At 44.6% G+C, this 23,070-nt stretch overlaps 1 protein-coding gene across 2 annotated transcripts in view; it reads right to left on the bottom strand.

Moving 5' to 3' along the window:
- pcdh11 (protocadherin 11) overlaps nucleotides 1–23,070 on the bottom strand; it is a 287,556-nt gene that overhangs the window by 252,823 nt on the left and 11,663 nt on the right. For both annotated transcript variants that reach the window (XM_042303479.1, XM_024383455.2), the window contains exons 2-3: nucleotides 20,739–21,326; nucleotides 8,280–10,766 (exon numbers count right to left, since the gene is read on the bottom strand). In XM_042303479.1, the coding sequence (XP_042159413.1) occupies nucleotides 8,280–10,766; nucleotides 20,739–21,278 (3,027 nt within the window). In that variant the 5' untranslated portion in view covers nucleotides 21,279–21,326. The remainder of the gene's footprint in view (nucleotides 1–8,279; nucleotides 10,767–20,738; nucleotides 21,327–23,070) is intronic.

The following is a 23,070-nucleotide window of genomic DNA, read 5'->3' as shown; positions in this document are numbered from 1 at the left end:
TGGTGCTTGTAATGCCAAGGTTGTGAGCATGGTGCTTGTAATGTCAAGGTTGTGAGCATGGTGCTTGTAATGTCAAGGTTGTGGGCATGGTGCTTGTAATGTCAAGGTTGTGAGCATGGTGCTTGTAATGCCAAGGTTGTGAGCATGGTGCTTGTAATGCCAAGGTTGTGAGCATGGTGCTTGTAATGTCAAGGTTGTGAGCAGGGTGCTTGTAATGTCAAGGTTGTGAGCATGGTGCTTGTAATGTCAAGGTTGTGAGCATGGTGCTTGTAATGTCAAGGTTGTGAGCATGGTGCTTGTAATGTCAAGGTTGTGAGCATGGTGCTTGTAATGTCAAGGTTGTGAGCATGGTGCTTGTAATGTCAAGGTTGTGAGCATGGTGCTTGTAATGTCAAGGTTGTGAGCATGGTGCTTGTAATGTCAAGGTTGTGAGCATGGTGCTTGTAATGCCAAGGTTGTGAGCAAGGTGCTTGTAATGTCAAGGTTGTGAGCATGGTGCTTGTAATGTCAAGGTTGTGAGCAGGGTGCTTGTAATGTCAAGGTTGTGGGTTTGATTCCCACAGTACAGAAAAAAAGTATAAAAAAGTATGCACTCACTACTGTAAAAATGTTCTAGTTAAGAGTTTCTGTTAAATGACTAAAATGTTAAATGATAGACAATGCATGTGTAAGAACTATGCTACAAGGTATTTGAAAGGATTAAAACAATGAAGTCAAAATAAATAAAAATCTCTCAAGAAGTACAAAATTCCCCCCAAATTCCCCCCAAATTCCCCCCACACAATTCCCCCACTTCATCAAATACAATATTTTAAAGACGTATGATGAAGCTATACCAGAATGTGTTATTTCTGATGTGAGCAATAATCCTGAAAAAATATATATATATAAAGCAGTAAAAGATAAAACATGAAAAATTACAAACTAATTCCAGGACAATACTATTGTATTAGGCATCTATAATTCACATGTATTTTACTTTACAAACTCTGGGGGTGCCACAGGGTTCAATTCTCGGGCCAACTTTTCTCTGTATATATCAATGATGTCGCTCTTGCTGCTGGTGAGTCTCTGATCCACCTCTACGCAGACGACACCATTCTGTATACTTCTGGCCCTTCTTTGGACACTGTGTTAACTAACCTCCAGACGAGCTTCAATGCCATACAACTCTCCTTCCGTGGCCTCCAACTGCTCTCAAATGCAAGTAAAACTAAATGCATGCCCTTCAACCGATCGCTGCCCGCACCTGCCTGCCCGTCCGGCATCACTACTCTGGACGGTTCTGACTTAGAATATGTGGACAACTCCAAATACCTAGGTGTTTGGTTAGACTGTAAACTCTCCTTCCAGACTCACATCAAACATCTCCAATCCAAAGTTAAATCTAGAATTAGCTTTCTATTTTGCAACAAAGCATCCTTCACACATGCTGCCAAACATACCCTCGTAAAACTGACCATCCTACCGATCCTTGACTTCGACGATGTCATTTACAAAATAGCCTCCAACTCTCTACTCAACAAATTGGATGCAGTCTATCACAGTGCCATCCGTTTTGTAACCAAAGCCCCATATACTGCCCACCACTGGGACCTGTATGCTCTCGTTGGCTGGCCCTCACTTCATATCCGTTGCCAAACCCACTGGCTCCAGGTCATCTACAAGTCTTTGCTAGGTAAAGCTCCGCCTTATCTTAGCTCTGGTCACCATAGCAGCACCCACCCGTAGCACGCGCTCCAGCAGGTATATCTCACTGGTCACCCCCAAAGCCAATTCATCCTTTGGCCGCCTTTCCTTCCAGTTCTCTGCTGCCAATGACTGGAACGCACTGCAAAAATCACTGAAGCTGGAGACTCATATCTCCCTCACTAGCTTTAAGCACCATATGTCAGAGAGGCTCATAGATCACTGCACCGTTACATAGCGCCTCTGTAAATAGCCCATCCAACTACCTCATCCCCATACTGTATTTATTTATGTATTGCTCTTTTGCACCCAAGTATCTCTACTTTCTTCTGTACATCTATCACTCCAGTGTTTAATTGGTATATTGTAATTACTTTGCCACCCTGGCCTATTTATTGCCTTTACCTCCTTTATCTCACCTCATTTGCACACACTGTATATAGGCTGTTTCTACTGTATTATTGACTGTATGTTTGTTAATTCCATTGTATAACACTGTGTTGTTGTATGTGTCGAACTGCTTTGCTTTATTCTTGGCCAGGTCGCAGTTGTAAACGAGAGTATGTTCTCAACTAGCCTAAATAAAGGTGAAATAAAATAAATAAATAACTTACTGTTTGAATGAATCCCATGTTATAACCTTGTTTCCAAAATGTCTAAAATGTACAATAGTACCCTGTCCTCCTCCTAAACAACAGATGATGTATAATGGTGTAGTTACTGTATCTATACCACACCATAACGACAACCAATGATGAACCCTAACCTATATAAATACTGTATCTATACCGCACCATAACAAATACTAATGATGAACCCTAACCTATATCAATACTTTCTCTACCACACTACCCACCTTCTATCTAACTACATTTTTGGTACTGCTATTTACACCATTCAAGAATGCAATTAAAGATTCTAATGAATTGGTCCCAATTTGTCCCAAGATTCTAATGAATTGGTCCCAAGCCCCCTGACACTCTCTAGGTACCGTCTCCTCCTATTGGTCCCAAGCCTCCATCTAGCTACCCACTCCTCCTATTGGTCCCAAGCCCCGTCATGCTACCCCCTCCTCCTTTTGGTTCCAAGCCCCGTCTAGCTCCATCTCCTCTTATTCGTCCCAAGCCCTCGTTTAGCTAGCCCCTCGTACTATTGGTCCCAAGCCTCCATCTAGCAACCTCCAATTTCTATTTGTTCAAAGCCTCCTTCTAGCTACCCCCTCGTCCTATTGGTCCCAAACCTCCATCTAGCTACCTCCTCTTTCTATTGGTCCTAATCCTCCATCTAGCTAACTCCACTTTATACTGGTCCAAAGCCTCCATTTAGCTACCTCCACTTTCTATTGGTCCAAAGCCTCCATCAAAATCCCTCCTCTTTCTATTGGTCCCAAGCCTCAAACTAGTTACACCTCCTGATATTGTTCCCAAGCCTCCATCTTGCTACACCCTTGCCCTATTGGTCCCAAGCCTCCATCTTGCTACACCCTTGCCCTATTGGTCCCAACCCTCCATCTAGCTACCTCTGCTTTCTTTTGGTCCTAAGCCTCCATCTCTCTACCTCCTACTACCAGTGTTTCCAAGCCTCCATCTCGCTCCTTCCACTTATTATTGGTACCAAACCTCCATCTGTGCCAAGTCTCAGTCTAGCTACCCCCTCCTCCTATTGGTCCTAAGCCTCCATCTTTCTACCCCCATCTAGCTACCTCCTCTTTCCATTGGTCCCAAGCCTCCATCTAGCTACCCCCATCAAGCTACCTCCTCTTTCTATTGGTCCCAAGCCTCCATCTAGCTTCCGTCTCTTTCTATTGGTCCCAAGCCTCCATCTAGATTCCGTCTCTTTCTATTGGTCCCAAGCCTGAATCAAGCTACCTCCTCTATCTACTGTTCCCAAGCCTCCATCTAGCTTCCATCTCTTTCTATTGGTCCCAAGCCTCCATCTAGCTTCCGTTTCTTTCTATTGGTCCCAAGCCTCCATCTAGCTACCTCCTCTTTCTATTGGTCCCAAGCATCCATGTAGCTACCGCCTCCTCGTATTGGTCCCAAGCCTCCATCTAGCTACCTCCTCTTTCAATTGGTCTAAAGTCTCCATCTACCTATCCCCTCCTCTCATTGGTTCAAAGCTTCCATCTAAATCCATCCTCCTTCTACTGATCCCAAGCCTCCATCTAGCTACTTCCTCCTGCTTTTGGTCCCAAGCCTCCATCTAGTTACACCCTCTTCCTATTGGTCCCAAGCCTCCATCTAGCTACCTCCTCTTTCTATTGGTCCCAAGCCTCCATCTAGCAACCTCAAATTTCTATTAGTCCCAAGCCTCAGTCTAGCTACCCCCTCCTGCTATTTGTCCAAAGCCTCCATCTAGCTACCTCCTCCTCCTATTGGTCCCACGACTCCATCTAGCTACCCCCTCCTGCTATTTGTCCAAAGCCTCCATCTAGCTACCTCCTCCTCCTATTGGTCCCACGACTCCATCTAGCTACCCCCTCATCCTATTGGTCAAAGCATCCATCTAGCTACCTCATCTAGCTACCTCCTCTATCTACTGGTCCCAAGCCTCCATCTAGCTCCCACCTCTGTCTTTTGGTCCCAATCCTCCATCTAGCTACCTCCACCTCCTATTGGTCCCAAGCCTCCATCTAGCTACCTCCTCTTTCTATTGGTCTCAAGCCTCCATCTAGCTACCGCCTCTGTCTATTGGTCCAAAGCCTCCATCTAGCTAACACCTCTTTCCATTGGTCCCAAGCCTCCATCTAGCTCCCACCTCTGTCTTTTGGTCCCAATCCTCCATCTAGCTACCTCCACCTCCTATTGGTCCCAAGCCTCCATCTAGCTACCTCCTCTTTCTATTGGCCCTAAGCCTCCATTTAGCTACCACCTCTTTCTATTGGTCTCAAGCCTCCATCTAGCTACCGCCTCTGTCTATTGGTCCAAAGCCTCCATCTAGCTAACACCTCTTTCCATTGGTCCCAAGCCTCAATCTAGCTACCCAGTCCTGCTATTTGTCCAAAGCCTCCATCTAGCTCCACCTTGCCTCCATCTAGCCACCTCCTCTTTCTATTGGTCCCAAGAATCCATCTAGCTCCACCTTGCCTCCATCTAGCTACCTCCTCTTTCTATTGGTCCCAAGCCTCCATCTAGCAACCTCCAATTTCTAGCTACCCCCTCTTCCTATTGGTCCCAAACCTCCATCTAGCTACCTCCTCTTTCTATTGGTCCTAATCCTCCATCTAGCTAACTCCACTTTCTACTGGTCCAAAGCCTCCATTTAGCTACCGCCACTTTCTATTGGTCCAAAGCCTCCATCTAGCTACTTCCAATTTATTTTGGTCCCAAGCCTCCATCAAAATCCCTCCTCTTTCTATTGGTCCCACGCCTCAAACTAGTTACACCTCCTGATATTGTTCCCAAGCCTCCATCTTGCTACACCCTTGCCCTATTGGTCCCAAGCCTCCATCTTGCTACACCCTTGCCCTATTGGTCCCAACCCTCCATCTAGCTACCTCTGCTTTCTTTTGGTCCTAAGCCTCCATCTCGCTACCTCCACTTATTATTGGTACCAAACCTCCATCTAGCTACCCCCTCCTGCTATTTGTCCAAAGCCTCCATCTAGCTACCTCCTCCTCCTATTGGTCCCAAGCCTCCATCTAGCTACCTCCTCTTTCTATTGGTCCCAAGTCTCCATCTTGCTACCCCGTCCTCCCATTGGTTCCAAGCCTCCATCTAAATCCCTCCTCTTTCTATTGTTCCCCATCCTCAATCTAGCTACCTCCTCTTTCTATTGGTCCCAAGCTTTTATCTAGCTACCTCCTCATTCTATTGGTCCCAAGGCTCCATCTATTGACCTCCTCTTTCTATTGGTCCCTAGTTTCCATCTTGCTATCTCCTCCTGCTAATGTTTCCAAGCCTCTATCTTTACCTTGATCTTAGTGACCCACCATACTGTTGCACTATCAGTCTCCATCCCATAGAGCTCCGCCCACTCTGCTCTGCCCCGCCCCTCTCTGCTCTGCCCCTCTCTGCTCTGCTCCGCCCCGCTCTGCTTTGCACCGCCCCACTCTGCTCTGCTCTGCTCTGCTCCGCCCCGCTCTGCTTTGCACCGCCCCACTCTGCTCTGCTCTGCTCCGCCCCGCTCTGCTCTGCTCCACTGTGCTCTGCTCTGCTCCGCCCCGCTCTGCACCGCTCTGCTCTGCCCCGCTCTGCTCTGCCCCGCTCTGCTCTGCCCCGCCCCGCTCTGCTCCGCCCCGCTCTGCCCCGCTCTGCTCCGCCCCGCTCTGCCCCGCTCTGCTCCGCCCCGCCCCGCTCCGCCCCACCCCGCCCCGCTCTGCTCCACCCCGCTCTGCTCTGCCCCGCTCTGCTCTGCCCCGCTCTGACCCGCTCCGCCCCGCTCCGCCCCGCTCTGCTCCGCCCCGCACTGCTCCACTCTGCTCTGCTCCGCCCCACTCTGCTCTGCTCCGCCCCACTCTGCTCTGCTCCGCCCCACTCTGCTCTGCTCCGCTCCACTCTGCTCTGCTCCGCTCTGCTCCGCCCCCACTCTGCTCTGCTCTGCTCCGCCCCACCCCACTCTGCTCCGCCCCACTCTGCTCCGCCCCCACTCTGCTCCGCCCCCCACTCTGCTCTGCTCCACCCCACTCTGCTCTGCTCCGCTCTACTCTGCTCTGCTCTGCTCTGCTCCGCCCCCACTCTGCTCTGCTCCGCCCCGCCCCACTCTGCTCCGCCCCCACTCTGCTCCGCCCCACTCTGCTCTGCTCCGCCCCACTCTGCTCTGCTCCGCTCCACTCTGCTCTGCTCTGCTCTGCTCTGCCCCACTCTGCTCTGCCCCACTCTGCTCAGCTCTGCTCTGCTCGGCCCCGCTCTGCTCTGCCCCACTCTGCTCTGCCCCACTCTGCTCTGCCCCACTCTGCTCTGCCCCACTCTGCTCTGCTCCGCCCCACTCTGCTCTGCTCCACCCCACTCTGCTCTGCTCCGCCCCCACTCTGTTCTGCTCCGCCCCGCTCTGTTCTGCTCCGCCCCGCTCTGTTCTGCTCCGCCCCCTCTGTTCTGCTCCGCCCCGCTCTGTTCTGCTCCGCCCCGCTCTGTTCTGCTCTGCTCCACTGTGCTCTGCTCTGCTCTGCCCCGCTCTGCTCTGCCCCGCTCTGCTCTGCCCCGCTCCGCCCCGCCCCACTCTGCTCCGCCCCGCTCTGCTCTGCCCCACCCCGCTCTGCTCTGCCCCACCCCACCCCGCTCTGCTCTGCCCCACTCTGCTCTGCCCCACTCTGCTCTGCCCCACCCCGCTCTGCTCTGCCCCACCCCACCCCGCTCTGCTCTGCTCCGCCCCACTCTGCTCTTCTCTGCCCCACTCTGCTCTGCTCTGCCCCACTCTGCTCTGCTCTGCACCGCCACTCTCTGCTCATCCCCTCTCTGCACCACCCCTCTCTGCTCTGCCCCTCTCTGCACCGCCCCTCTCTGCTCATCTCCTCTCTGCACCGCCCCTCTCTGCTCATCCCCTCTCTGCTCATCCCCTCTCTGCACCGCCCCACTCTGCTCTGCTCTGCCCCACTCTGCTCTGCACCGCCCCTCTCTGTTCATCCCCTCTCTGCTCATCCCCTCTCTGCACTGCCCCACTCTGCTCTGCACCGCCCCTCTCTGCTCATCCCCTCTCTGCACCGCCCCACTCTGCTCTGCTCCACCTCCCTTACCTCTGATTTACATATATTTCCCTGGGTTGCTGTTACATTTTAGGGTACTTCGCATTTGGCACATCTCTTAGGGAATCATAAGCCTCAGACCAAACCCTAGCATTCAAATGAGCCTTGCTTTTGCCTTTTGCTTTGCTCTCTGCCTCACACTCACAAAGCCTTCAGAGCCTCCACAGTAAAGACGCCACTTCTCCAGCACGCAACCAATATCTGGGATTATTTAATGAGGTCTTATTATTCTGTAGTGTAGTGGCACTCTTGGGAGATACATGTCCTACTATTTCAGTGGAAAGTGAACAGCTGATTAAACCCAACATTTATCTGTTAAGCTGATGACTGTCAAATCAAAGACTCTATGTTTGGTTTTCTCTGTCTGTCAGACATGCTAGTTTTTTTTCAGGTGTGTCAATCAAAAAAGCTTAGCGTTGCTTTAATCCATTGGTCCTCAGCAAATACAGCTGTGCAGAGTTCAATTAGTAGCGTGGCCGACGTGATTCTCCCTCAAGCATGCTATTACTCTGCCACCAGCCTTTCTCACTTAAGATTCTCATTTAACACTGGTTCCCACCATTCCACTGCCTCAATTATACTTTTAAGTGGAACATTAACCCAAATAAGGTTAATAAGTTTTTTTTAGACATCTAGTACAAGATAGCAAAGGGAGGTATAATCTGTCTTTGTTTTTTTCCTCTTTCTGGCCAGACTTCAGTTCTCTACTTCCTCTCTGAGGTATTCTTCCTCAATATTCAATGCTGATGACATTAATGCACATGTGACTTTTTTTGTGTGGTTCATTCTCCCGGCTCCCTCCCGCTGCTACCCATCACCCTCCATCTTATCAACAAAGGTACAGTGGTACGGGGGAGTGGGAGTGGGAGTGGAAACAGTAGGTGGCTTTAGAAAATAAGTTATGAATTACCTGTCTGGTGTGGATTTGCCCAGAAGTCTTGAATCCCCCCTGACAGCTGCACTCTGAGACCGAGTACGGGTCTGAGCTGGTGGAGGAGCACTTGGAGTGCGAGTCACAGCCCACCACAAACGTGTTGTCTAGCGGGAGCTCCTGAATCACGTGGTGTTTATTGGGCGCCATCGGGGTCTCTGGTTTGATTTGGAAGGTTGGCTGGGGGGAGGCAGACTTGTAATGCTTGGCTAAGTCTGGGCTGTCAGGTTTGAAGGTGGTCGGCGTAGTGGCCCAGTTGTATTTCCCCATGGTCTGCTCATCTAGCTCCACAGGCAGGTCCAGGGTTCCATTAATGTGCTCCTGGCTGGGATCATCAGGCTTGGATTCTTCTATGGTGACAAAGTTCAAGAGGAGGCTCTTAGGGGATCTCTTCTTTTTCTTCTTTTTCTTCTTGATTTGACGGTTCTCCTGGTTGGGCGACACCCACTCGCCGCTCTGCTTGCCCTTCTGCACCACTTTGTGCCTGGGCGTCTGACGGCAGCGCACCAAGGCCGTCACGAAGATGACTAAGATAACTGTCATAGTCCCAGCTATAATAGCGATGACAACAATCACGTATCCGTTGGCTTGGGGTGTGACCTCACTGTCTCCCACGTTACGGTCCAATGGAGTCTCCAAGCTCTTACGTAGCTGCTCTTGAATGAACGTAGCGTTGGATACAGTCTCGTTAATGAACAGGTGAATGAGGGCGATTGCGTGTAAGGACTCTGGCTGGCCCAGGTCTTTGACTTTCACCACTAGCCTGTGTAAACCCTGATCGGCTGAGACTATCTTCTCCTGCAGAGTTATATTACCAGTTGTTTTGTCTATGGCAAACAGCCCTCTTGGTGATCCCCCAATGATGCTGTACTGCAGCTCAGCATTCATGCCAGTGTCATTGTCTATAGCGAACACCCTGGTGACCACAGACCCAGGGCTGGTGGTAGACTGGACCAGATCGTAAGAGTAGTTGGACGAGGGGATAACAAAAACGGGTCGATTGTCATTGACATCCACAACGTTTATGGTGACCTTGGCGTATGAAGTGCTGGGTGGATGCCCTCCGTCTATAGCCTTCACCATAAAAGTGTATGAGCTCTGCTGCTCTCTATCAAACGTGAGGTTGGGTTTGATCACACCGGTCTGGGGATCAATAAGGAAATTGTCTTTCCCATTCAGGATGGACAGTGTTATGACGGAGTTGTCACCTGCGTCAGAATCTGTGACGGTGATCAGACCCACGGTCCCGTACAGAGGCAGGTTCTCAGGCACGTAGAAGTTATACTCAGGATGGGTAAAAGCTGGGCTGTTGTCGTTGAGGTCCTGCACTATTAACCTCACTGTGACATTGCTCTGCAGGGAAGTAGACCCATTGTCCCGTGCCATGACAGTGAACGAATACTTCTCCTGCTTCTCTCTATCCAGGCGTTTGCCAACGGAGAGGATTCCTGACCGTCTATCTATGTTAAACCCATCAGGAGCGTCAGGGCCAAGAGAATAAATAATCTCTGCATTATGTCCGCTGTCTGCATCCGTGGCACTGATCTTTATGAGCTGCGTGGATGGATCATTGTTCTCTGGTATGGACAGCTGAATCTCAGGTTGAGGGAAGATGGGAGCGTTGTCATTCTCGTCCTTAATTTTTATTAAAACCATCGCTGACGTGTTCAAAGGAGGCTTCCCTGAATCCGATGCTACTATCTTAATTGCATATTCCCTGGTTGTTTCGTAATCTAAGGGGGCCGCAGTCTCCAGCAGGAATTGGTCATTAAAGACTGGCTTTAACCTGAAAGGAACGTCATGGTCAGTGTAACAAGTCACTTTGCCGTTCAGATCCGAGTCCTTGTCCGTCACTGTAATTAGGGCTATTTTTGTGTTGAGAGGAGCATTCTCTGACAGTAGAACCGTTCCATTTACAAGGTTCATTATATACCGAGTGTCTATGGACGGAACGTTGTCATTAATGTCCGTTACGTTGACGATAACCGTAGCTCTGGAGGGAGTGGAGCTGCCGTCGCTGGCCAGGACGATGAGTTTGTGGACCGGAGTGGCTTCTCTGTCTAAGGGCTGCTTGACAGTGATCAGCCCGGTGGTGCTGTCTATGGAAAAATGCCTCTTGGTGGATGAGGAGATCTGGTTGGAGAAGGAGAAGTGGATCTGGGCGTTGGAGCCGAGATCTGCGTCTGTGGCGTGGAGTTGGGTGACGGAGGTTCCAATGGGGGCGTTCTCAGGGATGTTCACCTCCACCTCACTGTCCTTGAAGACCGGTCGATTGTCGTTGACGTCGGAGATGGTGACCTGGAGGATGGCCGTGCTGGACTTGGGTGGCGTTCCTCCGTCCTCCACCTTGATCTTCATGACGAAGGTGTCCTTCTGCTCGCGGTCCAGACTCTGCTGGACGATCAGCTGAGGCCATCTGTCTCCCTCTGGGGTCTCGATGATGTCTAGGCCAAACTCACTTACACTCTGTATAGACAGGGAGAAGAACAAAGATCATTTGTGAGTTTCAGTCATATTTTACTGGACTACATGAAACTACTGTGCTGTCCTGTACATCCTGGACTATGTTACTAATTGCTTAGTTATTCATCAGTGTGAGGGTGTATGCATTCATAGCCTGATTTCTGGTAATTTCACATGCATTTCACCTGAACATTACTATCTCATATGACATGTGATACACGACAATAGCCTACTAGTGGTCCTGTAAGCTGGCACTAGACTCACACAGCTGGTTTCCAGAATCAACACAAATAAGCTGTAGTTTTCTTTTAGTTTCAACAGATGTTTGCTCTCACTGCAGAAAAACCCTTTGGGGTGAAAGTACTTTAATTGTATTAGCAACGGTGGGAAAAAGCACCCAGCATACTTGAGTAAAAGTAAATATATCTTTATGTGAAAAACACAAAAGTCAAAGTCAAAGTAAAATACTACTTGAGTAAAAGTCTAAAAGTATTTGATTAACAAGTAACAAGTACTTTTTAGGTGTCAGTGTATGGAGAAAATGTATGGAGTAAAAAAATATATTATTTTCTTTAGGAATGTAGTGAAGTAAAAGTAAAAGTAGTCAATAATATAAATAGTAAAGTACAGAAAAAATATGTAATTAAGGCATTAAAGTATTTTTGACTTAAGTACTTTACACCACAGCGTAATAGAAACATGAAAAATGTCCTCAAAATATAGGCTAAATCCAGTTGGAAAATATCGATTTTTTAAGGAAATACTTAGGCCTATGTAAACAATGGATGCTGACAGTGACTTAAACAGTTATGCCCATAACCAAAAAAGGCAATTGGTGAAGGTTTAGCACTTTAAAAAAATCTTCAATAAATCTATTTTAAAAAAACAAGAAACTGGCAGATGGAATGTACACATTTAACAGAAGACTAATGACACACAATGACATCAAACCACGATCAAGGTCCTTGGAATGCAATTATATTGGAGTCATATTGGAGTGACCTGGGGCGGCAGGGTAGCCTAGTGGTTAGAGCGTTGGACTAGTAACCGGAAGGTTGCAGGTTCAAATCCCCGAGCTGGCAATGTACAAATCTGTCATTCTGCCCCTGAACAGGCAGTTAACCCACTGTCATTGAAAATAAGAATTTGTTCTCAACTGACTTGCCTAGTTAAATAAAGGTAAAAATATATATATATATGTTCATTAACTATTATAGTACATTACTGCTCACTGCCGCCCTTCAGCAGATTCTTCTTGTACTATATGCTGACCATCCATTTCAGATTACAGAGTGGTGCTTTTTAATGAAGTACTCGTTTTAGCCCTCTGCCCTCCTCAGTGCAAATCCTCTGCTTTAAGTAACATTGTATTCCAGTTTTACCTTACTATCTTACGTTTACTTTGGAATAGGGGAGACAGCTCACAAAATGTCAAGTTCATATGCGAGAGAGACAGTTGAAAGGGAAGCCATAGAGATAGCCTATTTAAATGCACTGCCAGACCACCATAGATTAAGGAGACAGAGAGACTCCACATTAAAAAAGCTTTTCACCCAAGGAGTGCCAAATCAGTAGGCCACAGTGATGCCCGAGGAAAATGAAAACAAATGCATGTAATCCCCATGAGAAACTGACTCTGACTGTTCAAAGTAATTGCCTTCCCCACAAAAATGTAGCACTAATATTTATGATTACAGATCAGCTATGCGGTAAAGATGGGTCCTGGCATATTTGCCATCATTATGATTTAGAGAGAGAGAGAGAGAGAGAGAGAGTGAGAGAGAGAGAGAGACCTAAGAACCTAAATGAGACCCATGCATTTTAAGAAACAAAGAAGGTCTTTGAAGGTCTTTCAGTCAGAAGCAGTTTCATGCAAAAACAAGAAAAAACAGGCTCTTTAAAGAGATAAGCTTCATGCAGCACATAATGTTGTAAGAGATTACTCTGTCTAGGCACAGCTATGAAACGAGATTAAGATACATACATTCTGACTGTGAACGGTACAATTTAGACCAAATGTGTTCATTTGACTACCCAGTATGTTTAGAACCAGTATAGTTCCTGTATCAATATAGTAAGGACCATGGCAGAGGGAAGAAGGAGGCCATTACTATGTCCTGGTAGCTGCAGCAGAGACATGGTGTACACAGGGTTGTTGTTGGTGTTGGGGTTTCACTTGATGTGAATATTGTCGCTGGTCTGAAGCACTGCCAAGTGACAGAAGTCACTTAAGAAACCAAAACCACCGCTGCCTGAATGAGGATGGTTACTTTATGGCGAGTAGCTATAAACTATATACACGCATGGACAGCAAGAACAATGGCCGTCCAATAACACTGAGTTCTAGAAGAAGATGAGTTCTGTAAAAGATGAGTTCTAGAACAAGATGAGTTCTAGTAGAAGATGAGTTCTGTAGAAGACGAGTTCTAGAAGGAGATGAGTTCTGTAGAAGACGAGTTCTGGAAGGAGATGAGTTCTAGAAGAAGATGAGTTCTAGAAGAAGATGAGTTCTAGAAGAAGATGAGTTCTAGAAGAAGATGAGTTCTAGAAGAAGATGAGTTCTAGAAGAAGATGAGTTCTAGAAGAAGATGAGTTCTAGAGGAAGATGAGTTCTAGAAGAAGATGAGTTCTAGAAGAAGATGAGTTCTAGAAGAAGATGAGTTCTAGAAGAAGATGAGTTCTAGAGGAAGATGAGTTTTCGTAGAAGATACGTTCTAGAAGAAGATGAGTTCTAGTAGAAGATGAGTTCTGGAAGAAGATGAGTTCTGTAGAAGATGAGTTCTGTAGAAGATGAGTTCTCGTAGAAGATGAGTTCTAGTAGAAGATGAGTTCTAGTAGAAGATGAGTTCTAGTAGAAGATGAGTTCTAGAAGAAGATGAGTTCTAGAAGAAGATGAGTTCTAGTAGAAGATGAGTTCTAGAAGAAGATGAGATCTAGAAGAAGATGAGTTCTAGAAGAAGATGAGTTCTAGAAGAAGATGAGATCTAGAAGAAGATGAGTTCTAGAAGATGAGTTCTAGTAGAAGATGAGTTCTAGTAGAAGATGAGTTCTAGAAGGAGATGAGTTCTAGTAGAAGAGGAGTTCTAGAAGATGATGAGTTCTAGGAGATGATGAGTTCTAGTTTAAGATGAGTTCTAGAAGAAGATGAGTTCTAGAAGGAGATGAGGTCTAGTAGAAGATGAGGTTGAGAAGAAGATCAGTTCTATAAGAAGATGAGTTCTAGTTTAAGATGAGTTCTAGAAGAAGATGAGTTCTAGTAGAAGATGTATATTCATGGAGTGATTCTTTGAACATGAAGTAGTAATTACTAAGAACTCCACATTCGTTTAGTGAGAAACGATTTGACCATTGACCAAGCTGACATTAAAATAACTGTACTACGACTTTTCGATGAAATTCATAGGAGTGACTTTATCACTTCAAATCAGTGAATCATAACATATTGGCCCTTCTTACAATATGGTTGTTAAATCTTAGTGTAGACTTTAGTATCTGGGACTTTGGCACTGTGCTTCCATCCAGTCAATGTCATAAGTGCTCCTAAAGATGATTTATGAGCCAGACAGATTATTCCCCACCTGTCTCATTTTCACACATTTAGAGCATTTCAATCAGTTTCAGAGAGCTATAACTAACTATCTATAATGGCTGTTTATTTTTACTTCAGTGAATTCAAATTAGGCTGTTGGATTGTGAAAACATTTAGGGCAGGCAAACTTACTGTAGAAAAGGTTAAGAATATGAATCACTGGGCCCTAAGGTGCAGTGCCAATAACCTTTAAATAAAATACAAAACTTTACAGTTTAAAAAGAAAGCAGATACTTCAGCTTCACCCAGACTGGAATCCTAAACCATGGTGATGAAGCATTCATCTACCATTGTAGATCACGTGTCTATAGGGACCATATATCTAGAGTCGCCTCCAAAATTATTGACATCCTTGATAAAGATTACCAAAAAAATTACTGTAAATAATGCTAGTACTGAGATAAATTGCTCGCAAAATAAAAAATAAAAAATACATATTTTTTATAATGATGCAATTGCTAAGAGAAAGAGATTTTGTTTAACAAGTAATGTTTATTTTTTCCCCAAAATCTAGGTTTAAATATATTTGCCGTCCATGTTTTCAATACTTTGTACACCCTCCTCTTGCAAGGATGAAGTCACTGAACATTTTTCTATAATAATTTATGAAATTTTTACACTCTACTCGCTTCAGCACTCAGCGGTCCTGTTCCGCGAGCTTGTGTGTCCTACCACTTTGCAGCTGAACCGTTGTTGCTCCTAGATATTTTCACTTCACATTAACAGCACCTACAGTTGACCGGGGCAGGTCTAGCAGGTCAGAAATTTGCCTAACAGACTTATTTGAAAGGTGGCATCCAATGACAGTGCCACATTGAAAATCACTGAGCTCTTCAGTAAGGCCATTCTACTGCCAATGTTTGTCTATGGAGAATGCATGGCTGTGTGCACAATTTTATACCCCTGTGGGTGTGGTTGAACTAGCCAAATCGACTAAGTTGAAGGGGTGTCCACATATAGTGTATGTGTAGAGATCTATAAATTAAACATTTATGTAGATATATAACATCTTGTTAATGATGTTAGTCGTCCAATGATGTTAGTCGTCCAATGATGTTAGTCGTCCAATGATATTAGTCGTCCAATGATATTAGTCGTCCAATGATATTAGTCGTCCAATGATGGTAGTCGTCCAATGATATTAGTCGTCCAATGATATTAGTCGTCCAATGATGTTAGTCGTCCAATGATATTAGTCGTCCAATGATATTAGTCGTCAATGATATTAGTCGTCCAATGATGGTAGTCGTCCAATGATATTAGTCGTCCAATGATATTAGTCGTCCAATGATATTAGTCGTCAATGATATTAGTCGTCCAATGATGGTAGTCGTCCAATGATGTTAGTCGTCCAATGATATTAGTCGTCCAATGATATTAGTCGTCCAATGATATTAGTCGTCCAATGATGGTAGTCGTCCAATGATATTAGTCGTCCAATGATATTAGTCGTCCAATGATATTAGTCGTCCAATGATGGTAGTCGTCCAATGATATTAGTCGTCCAATGATATTAGTCGTCCAATGATGTTAGTCGTCCAATGATATTAGTCGTCCAATGATGGTAGTCGTCCAATGATATTAGTCGTCCAATGATATTAGTCGTCCAATGATGTTAGTCGTCCAATGATATTAGTCGTCCAATGATGGTAGTCGTCCAATGATATTAGTCGTCCAATGATATTAGTCGTCCAATGATGTTAGTCGTCAATGATATTAGTCGTCCAATGATATTAGTCGTCCAATGATATTAGTCGTCCAATGATGGTAGTCGTCCAATGATATTAGTCGTCCAATGATATTAGTCGTCCAATGATATTAGTCGTCCAATGATATTAGTCGTCCAATGATGGTAGTCGTCCAATCACAACAATCAAACGTTCCATCTCAGTATCAAACAATGATGTAGAGCCGCAGTTGGCTGATATTGGGGGCGGATGACTGAAATCGCCTCACTACAGACTCTTTCAATGTTTCAGATTGTCATCTGACGCATCTTTGAATCAAGTTGATGAGAAGAAACTGGGATTGAATTACATTGATTACCTGATTAAATCTAGAGGAGACTGGGATTGAATCACGTTGATGACCTGATTAAATCTAGAGGAGACTGGGATTGAATTACATTGATTACCTGATTAAACCTAGAGGAGACTGGGATTGAATTACATTGATTACCTGATTAAATCTAGAGGAGACTGGGATTGAATTACATTGATTACCTGATTAAACCTAGAGGAGACTGGGATTGAATTACATTGATTACCTGATTAAACCTAGAGGAGACTGGGATTGAATTACATTGATTACCTGATTAAACCTAGAGGAGACTGGGATTGAATTACATTGATTACCTGATTAAACCTAGAGGAGACTGGGATTGAATTACATTGATTACCTGATTAATTCTAGAGGAGACTGGGATTGAATCACGTTGATGACCTGATTAAATCTAGAGGAGACTGGGATTGAATTACATTGATTACCTGATTAAATCTAGAGGAGACTGGGATTGAATTACATTGATTACCTGATTAAACCTAGGAGACTGGGATTGAATCACGTTGATGACCTGATTAATTCTAGAGGAGACTGGGATTGAATTACATTGATTACCTGATTAAATCTAGAGGAGACTGGGCTTGAATCACGTTGATGACCTGATTAAATCTAGAGGAGACTGGGATTGAATTACATTGATTACCTGATTAAATCTAGAGGAGACTGGGCTTGAATCACGTTGATGACCTGATTAAACCTAGAGACTGGGATTGAATCATGTTGATGACCTGATTAAATCTAGAGGAGACTGGGATTGAATTATGTTGATCACCTGATTAAACCTAGAGGAGACTGGGATCGAATCACGTTGATGACCTGATTAAACCTAGAGACTGGGATTGAATTATGTTGATGACCTGATTAAATCTAGAGGAGACTGGGATGGTGCTTTGAATATATCAGCCTTTCATAGCTATGCTAATGGTGCTGGATGGGCCGACGGGCAAGGCTCTTTATCATTGGCTATAACATCCCTTTTATACAATACTGATGGAAGTCTCCCTTGCCACCGGCCATGATCTGATGCATATCATTTAGACAAAACCAGCACAGAATTGTTTGTTTCCTCTTGTCAACCTCTGGCGGATGATAATGTGTCAAAATCAGAAACAAATGAAATCTGGAAGCGCTTGACAGTAAGCTGAACACAGGCAGTGAGCTGAACACATGCAGTGAGCTGAACACAGGCAGTTAGCTTGCTGCGCTCTTTGTTTAGTTGTCCATTCTGCAGCAAGCAGCATCCAATGAAGAACATTAATCAATTATGAAATGCCAATTTGAGTGATTTGAAGAGAGAGCTCCTACATGTTGAATCTATTGCAGTATTACGGCATAACTGGCGTCTGTAAATGAACATACTGTATAAATGAACTCTGGCGTTACACATTTTCAACATTTCTCTTTGTTTTCTATGACAGGCAGAACCTAATTTTTCTACCATCTGCTCATAATAGCCTGGCAAACAAGTTAGATGTGTACATTTTTAAACAAAGACGAGTTGTTGCTCCAAATCCACACACCGAAATAAAGACTTCCTCTTTCAACACCAAGTTTATCTGGCTCTCATATAGCAGGATATTGATCTACACAAGGTGATCCCGACAACGCCCGCCCACAACAAATGCTGTTAAGACACACTGAAAATCCCTCAAAATAGGAAGGATTCGGTTTCCTGCAGTGTGGTGCAAATCTCTTTAAAATTCTTGGAGAAAAATAACATTTGGAGAAGTGTAGAACCCAAAACAACCAAAATCAATACCGATATCCCTTGAGCCTGACCTGCCTCACACGGTCAACGTCTCAAATGGCACCATATTCCCTATATAGTGCACTACGTTTGACCAGAAACCTGTATGGAACAGGGTGGCGTTTGCGACACAGTCAGGGTCTGAGGAGGAACCTGTAAAGAGGTACGCTTTAAGTGATAAAATGTGTTCCTAACGGAAGAGACTCCTGCATCCATGCATGGTATTACTTTCCCCTGACCTTGGACGTGTTCTTAGAACACCTTTGAGTCATTCCAAGACGACGTAGCAGTTCCAACCCTGACACTGCTATTGGTAAACATTCCATTTTAGAATCCCAGAACTAAAAGGTTGCTATGGATGACACTGCTACACTCATTATTAAGGTGGCATTACTGGTTTCGAAAAGGTGTTATAGATGCCTTATTTTAGGCCTATACCACTTTCAAGTAAAGGGTTACTGACCATTATGTGTGATATCAAACAGACTATATGGGTTGGTATTGTGTATTAGCCCTCCATATGAAAAGACAGAGCCAACTTGATTTTGAATTAAGGAGGCTGTCATATCTCATCTGTCCTTTCTAATATCAGCTAGCCTACAGTATATGTCTGTCAGCTGAGGGGATAGAACTGGCCTACTGTGATGACACACAGGGGTAGCAGTTTCAGCTTGATGTCAGGGACAAAACAGGAACTCTATGATGACACACAATGGTAGCAGTTTCAGCTTGATGTCAGGGACAAAACAGGAGCACTGTGGTAGTAAACTATTATTCTGTATGGAGCTCCACAGACAAATCTCTGAGGACCATACAAAGATAGTCCAAGGGGTGGATTAAAGACCAGCAGCTATTCTAGGAATGCTTGCACAAACCCCTAAAGAACTAAACTATGCTCTGTACTGTAAGACTGTATAGTGCACTTCTAAAATTCACTTGAATTAATGTCCTCATGGGTACTGTACCTCTATGTTGTATTTATGTTTATGGACTGCTTTTCAGAAAACCTCTTTTGAATGAAACGGATGGGTAGAAAATACAAAACAGACATATTTCCCCAAGGAAGATAAGATATGGAACTGAATTTAAATAAACGAGAGAAAAAAAGCAAGGATAGGAAATATAAAATCAAATAAAAATAAAAATGAGGCAAGGATATGAAACATCAATAATATACATGAGAGGAGATAACAGTCATGAAAGGAGAGGAGGAGAGGAGATAACAGTCATGAAAGGAGAGGAGGAGAAGAGATAATAGTCATGAAAGGAGAGGAGGGGAGGAAATAACAGTCATGAAAGGAGAGGAGGAGATAATAGTCATGAAAGGAGAGGGGGAGAGGAGATAACAGTCATGAAAAGGTGATGGGAATGACTGGAGATCATCATCGCTGCCCTGTGCCAAACATTTGGCTGGTCATTTTCCAGGCATGAACAATTCAGGACATTTCAGCGGGGGAGGCTTTGGCACAGAAATAACTCATTCAAAATGCAAATTGGTAATCAAGTCAGACATGAGCAGCAAGGAAACTGTTAATTTTCACACAAAGCAAACTTAATATGAGACAACCTGTGACTTGTCTCATTATCATCTCACATCGAGCTCCTAAAAACATCATCGTGTCGCCGAGTTGAGACAACCTTTTCCAAAGCAACCTTTTCACGTACATGCTTGTTATAGAAGACTATCTGCTACAGCCTTTACATGTGTTTAGTGCCACCTTCGCATAGCAAATGGTGTGCTGCATCTCCTCTCAAAAACTGTAAGAATTAGAATTCACAAGCAGGCCTCAGATAATCTGCAATATTCATCTTCCTCCACGACGTATTGAGTATTGTCTAGACTATGAATGGAGAATGCATGACATTATCCTACTTTCTGGTTTTAGGCCGACTTCATTAAGGCAACTGAGAAAATTGCGCTGCGATTTAATAGAACATCAATTAGATGATAAAAAGAACGGTGGGTTCTGCAAGAGGCACTTATTAGCATAATACAGTACGGTCCTTTTCTCGGCAATAATCTACAATATTCACGACATTTAACCTTTTTTTCCTGGGATTCGGAGGAATATGCTGCATCTGCAATTTCCTAGAGGGACTTTTGTTGTTATGGTTTATAGCAAAACTACACCTTGCTTTTCACTTGCTACACATAATGTCATAAAGCATTTTCAAAGAAAGCATGGTGGTTTCTCGGTGGCCCTAAGGCTCTGTTCTGATTTAAGCGTGGAAACGTTGCTCATAAAGTCTGACAACAGAGAACAGCTCTACTAACACACAGCCTTATGGGTTCAACTAAATGCAGGTGAACAGCAGTGCTACTGGGAGGGGTGGTACTGTATGGAGCAAGTACCTAATACATCTACCCCGTCTTTTCTGCTCTTTTGAATTATGGAATATTTTTAAATGATTTAAACTAGCGTTGACAATCTTCTGGAGTTAGAAATTTGTGTAACTGTTTTTCAAACAAATAAGAATGAAAACAGACAATTCTTAAGAATACAAACTATTGATCTTCATGTCAAGCACACAAGCAGTGACAGTCACTCGATACTGATTGAGAGAAGTGTGAGCTCACCTTGACAAGTTCATAGTGTTGGATCCCATTGATCCCCACATCTGGGTCAAATGCAGAGGGCACGGGGTATCGGGTGTTGATGGCTGTGTTCTCTGGGATGGAGATGTTTATTACGGTGGACTGGAAGAGTGGAGCGTTGTCATTGATGTCCTCAATCAGGAACCGGATCTTAACCAGACGGAAGATCTCGTCAGGCAGAACGGCGACCTCGATCTCGTAGAAGCAGCGCTTCTCGTTGAATACTCCTGAGCAGAGCTTCTCTCGGTCGATGCGGTGAGCCGTGGTGAAGATCTCCCCGGTGTTGGCCTCTACCCTCACCAAAGGCACATCGCCCGTTTTGTAGACGGGCTTAAACTGCAGTGGCGAGGACAGCTTGAAGTCAGGGTCAAGGTTCAGGTCCAAGTCCTTCCGTAGGTTCCCAATGCGGACATTCTCGGGCTGCTCCTCCCTCACCGTGTAGTCCTTCTCTTGGGCCCAGGACAGCAAGACCAGGCAGGTGAGTAACACCACCAGCACATGAGCATGACCTGCTAAGTCCATAATCAGAGAGGGTGGGAGTATTTTTTTCTTAAGGCTGCAACTCTGTCACTGGGGTAAAGAGAGAAAGAGAGAGAGAGAGAGAGAGAGAGAGAGAGAGAGAGAGGTAGAGGGAGAGGAAGAGAGACAGAGAGAAGGAAAGAGAAAGAGTCATGTCTCTGCAAAAGTTACATGACACACAGGTTACGTCTGAAAAGCGCACCCTATTTCCTGTACAGTGCACTACTTTTTGGCACCCTATTCCCTGTATAGTGCACTACTTTTTGGCACCCTATTCCCTGTATAGTGCACTACTTTTTGACCAGAGCTCTATGATCAACAACAGTGCACACTTTAGGGAAGAGGGTTTCAATCAAACGCAGACCCATGTATTCTGACTGTAATTAGTATGATTCTCCCTTATGGAGAGGGTTGAACTTGACCTATCAACCTAACTAGCTCTGAGCCTGCATCCCTCCAATGTCTTTGAGAGCAAATTAACAGACATTTGACACAATTAACCTTTGATGACACCCCGTTGAACACAAAGACACGAACAGGTTATTAGTTGCCATATTCCATCAATCCGTTACATTGCAGTAATCAACCAATTCATATTTTCATCGCAGGGAGGGTGTGTGTGTGTGTGTGTGTGTGTGTGTGTGTGTGTGTGTGTGTGTGTGTGTGTGTGTGTGTGTGTGTGAATCAGAGGAGATCATCATTGGCGTAGTCGATTCACAAACTTGTATGAATGTTTTTTTGATGAGTTTAGCTAGTGTGAGGCATTACGTTTGGTACATAAGTTGACCTTGCGGTGTCATCGGGTTTGAAAGATATGCATTCTGGGAATCAGTCAGATCGTTACGAGCAGGAAACATGGCGAAACCGTGTGTACTGTATATGGGCTATGGTACTATTTAGGATGCAGCCTACATCTATCTTCCAGTGTGGTGGATAGGTGTTACTGCGTGTGCAATAACCTTCATTTTAATGCACAACCATAGATTAGAAATACACTTTAACAGCAAATTAACTTAAGTCTCATTTGTTGAGTATCTGGAAGAATTTTCTTTTTTTTTTAAATAGCTGGAATGTGAAGGATTCCGTGATGATAATATAACATATGAAAACAACATGTTCTGCGTAACAATGCATTGACGCATTACGAAAGCCACCATCTCTCACATTAGGATATCATTATATTATCATAGAATATAGTCATAACATGAAATCATTACCATTAGTTAATCGAGTTCTCTCTAACATGCTACATGTATTGTTATTAGACAGAAAAGAAGTGCTCTGTCTGATCTCTCACTCTCTCTATCATTAAGCCCATGGTAAATAGTCAATAGTAAAAAGAATAACACCCTATGGTTTTCAGCACCATCTGACAGTATTCATAAATCAGTGTTTTCTTATTTTATGCCAGTTTACTTGGTAGATAGTTCCACCAATTCTATCATGGGCTTTGTGTGCTAAAACCTGCCTGGAGGGCAAAGGTCCCTATTGCCAAAACCAAACTAGGCCATCCAAAAAGGGAGCATGGAGATATGATGACAGTTGCTCTGCTTCTTATAGCAAGAACAACTTTCAGGTTATTTGGATTAGAATTTACGGTAACAACTATACTTTTTAAATTTAATTTCAGGTCTCTTTTACAAGGGAGACCAGGACCAGTGGAGACGTACAGTGTGTTTAATTAGTGCATTATCATGCAGTTGTGATGCGTTTTACGATGTGTCACGAGGACCCGTCTCTGCTTAGGTATGTAGCGCCCCTCATTGCTGGCTCAGTAAGACACATTTTTTAATGT

Source organism: Oncorhynchus tshawytscha, linkage group LG21 (genome assembly GCF_018296145.1).
Source record: "Oncorhynchus tshawytscha isolate Ot180627B linkage group LG21, Otsh_v2.0, whole genome shotgun sequence".
Taxonomy (NCBI): Eukaryota; Metazoa; Chordata; class Actinopteri; order Salmoniformes; family Salmonidae; genus Oncorhynchus; species Oncorhynchus tshawytscha.
This window is presented reverse-complemented; position numbering and strand designations above follow the sequence as displayed.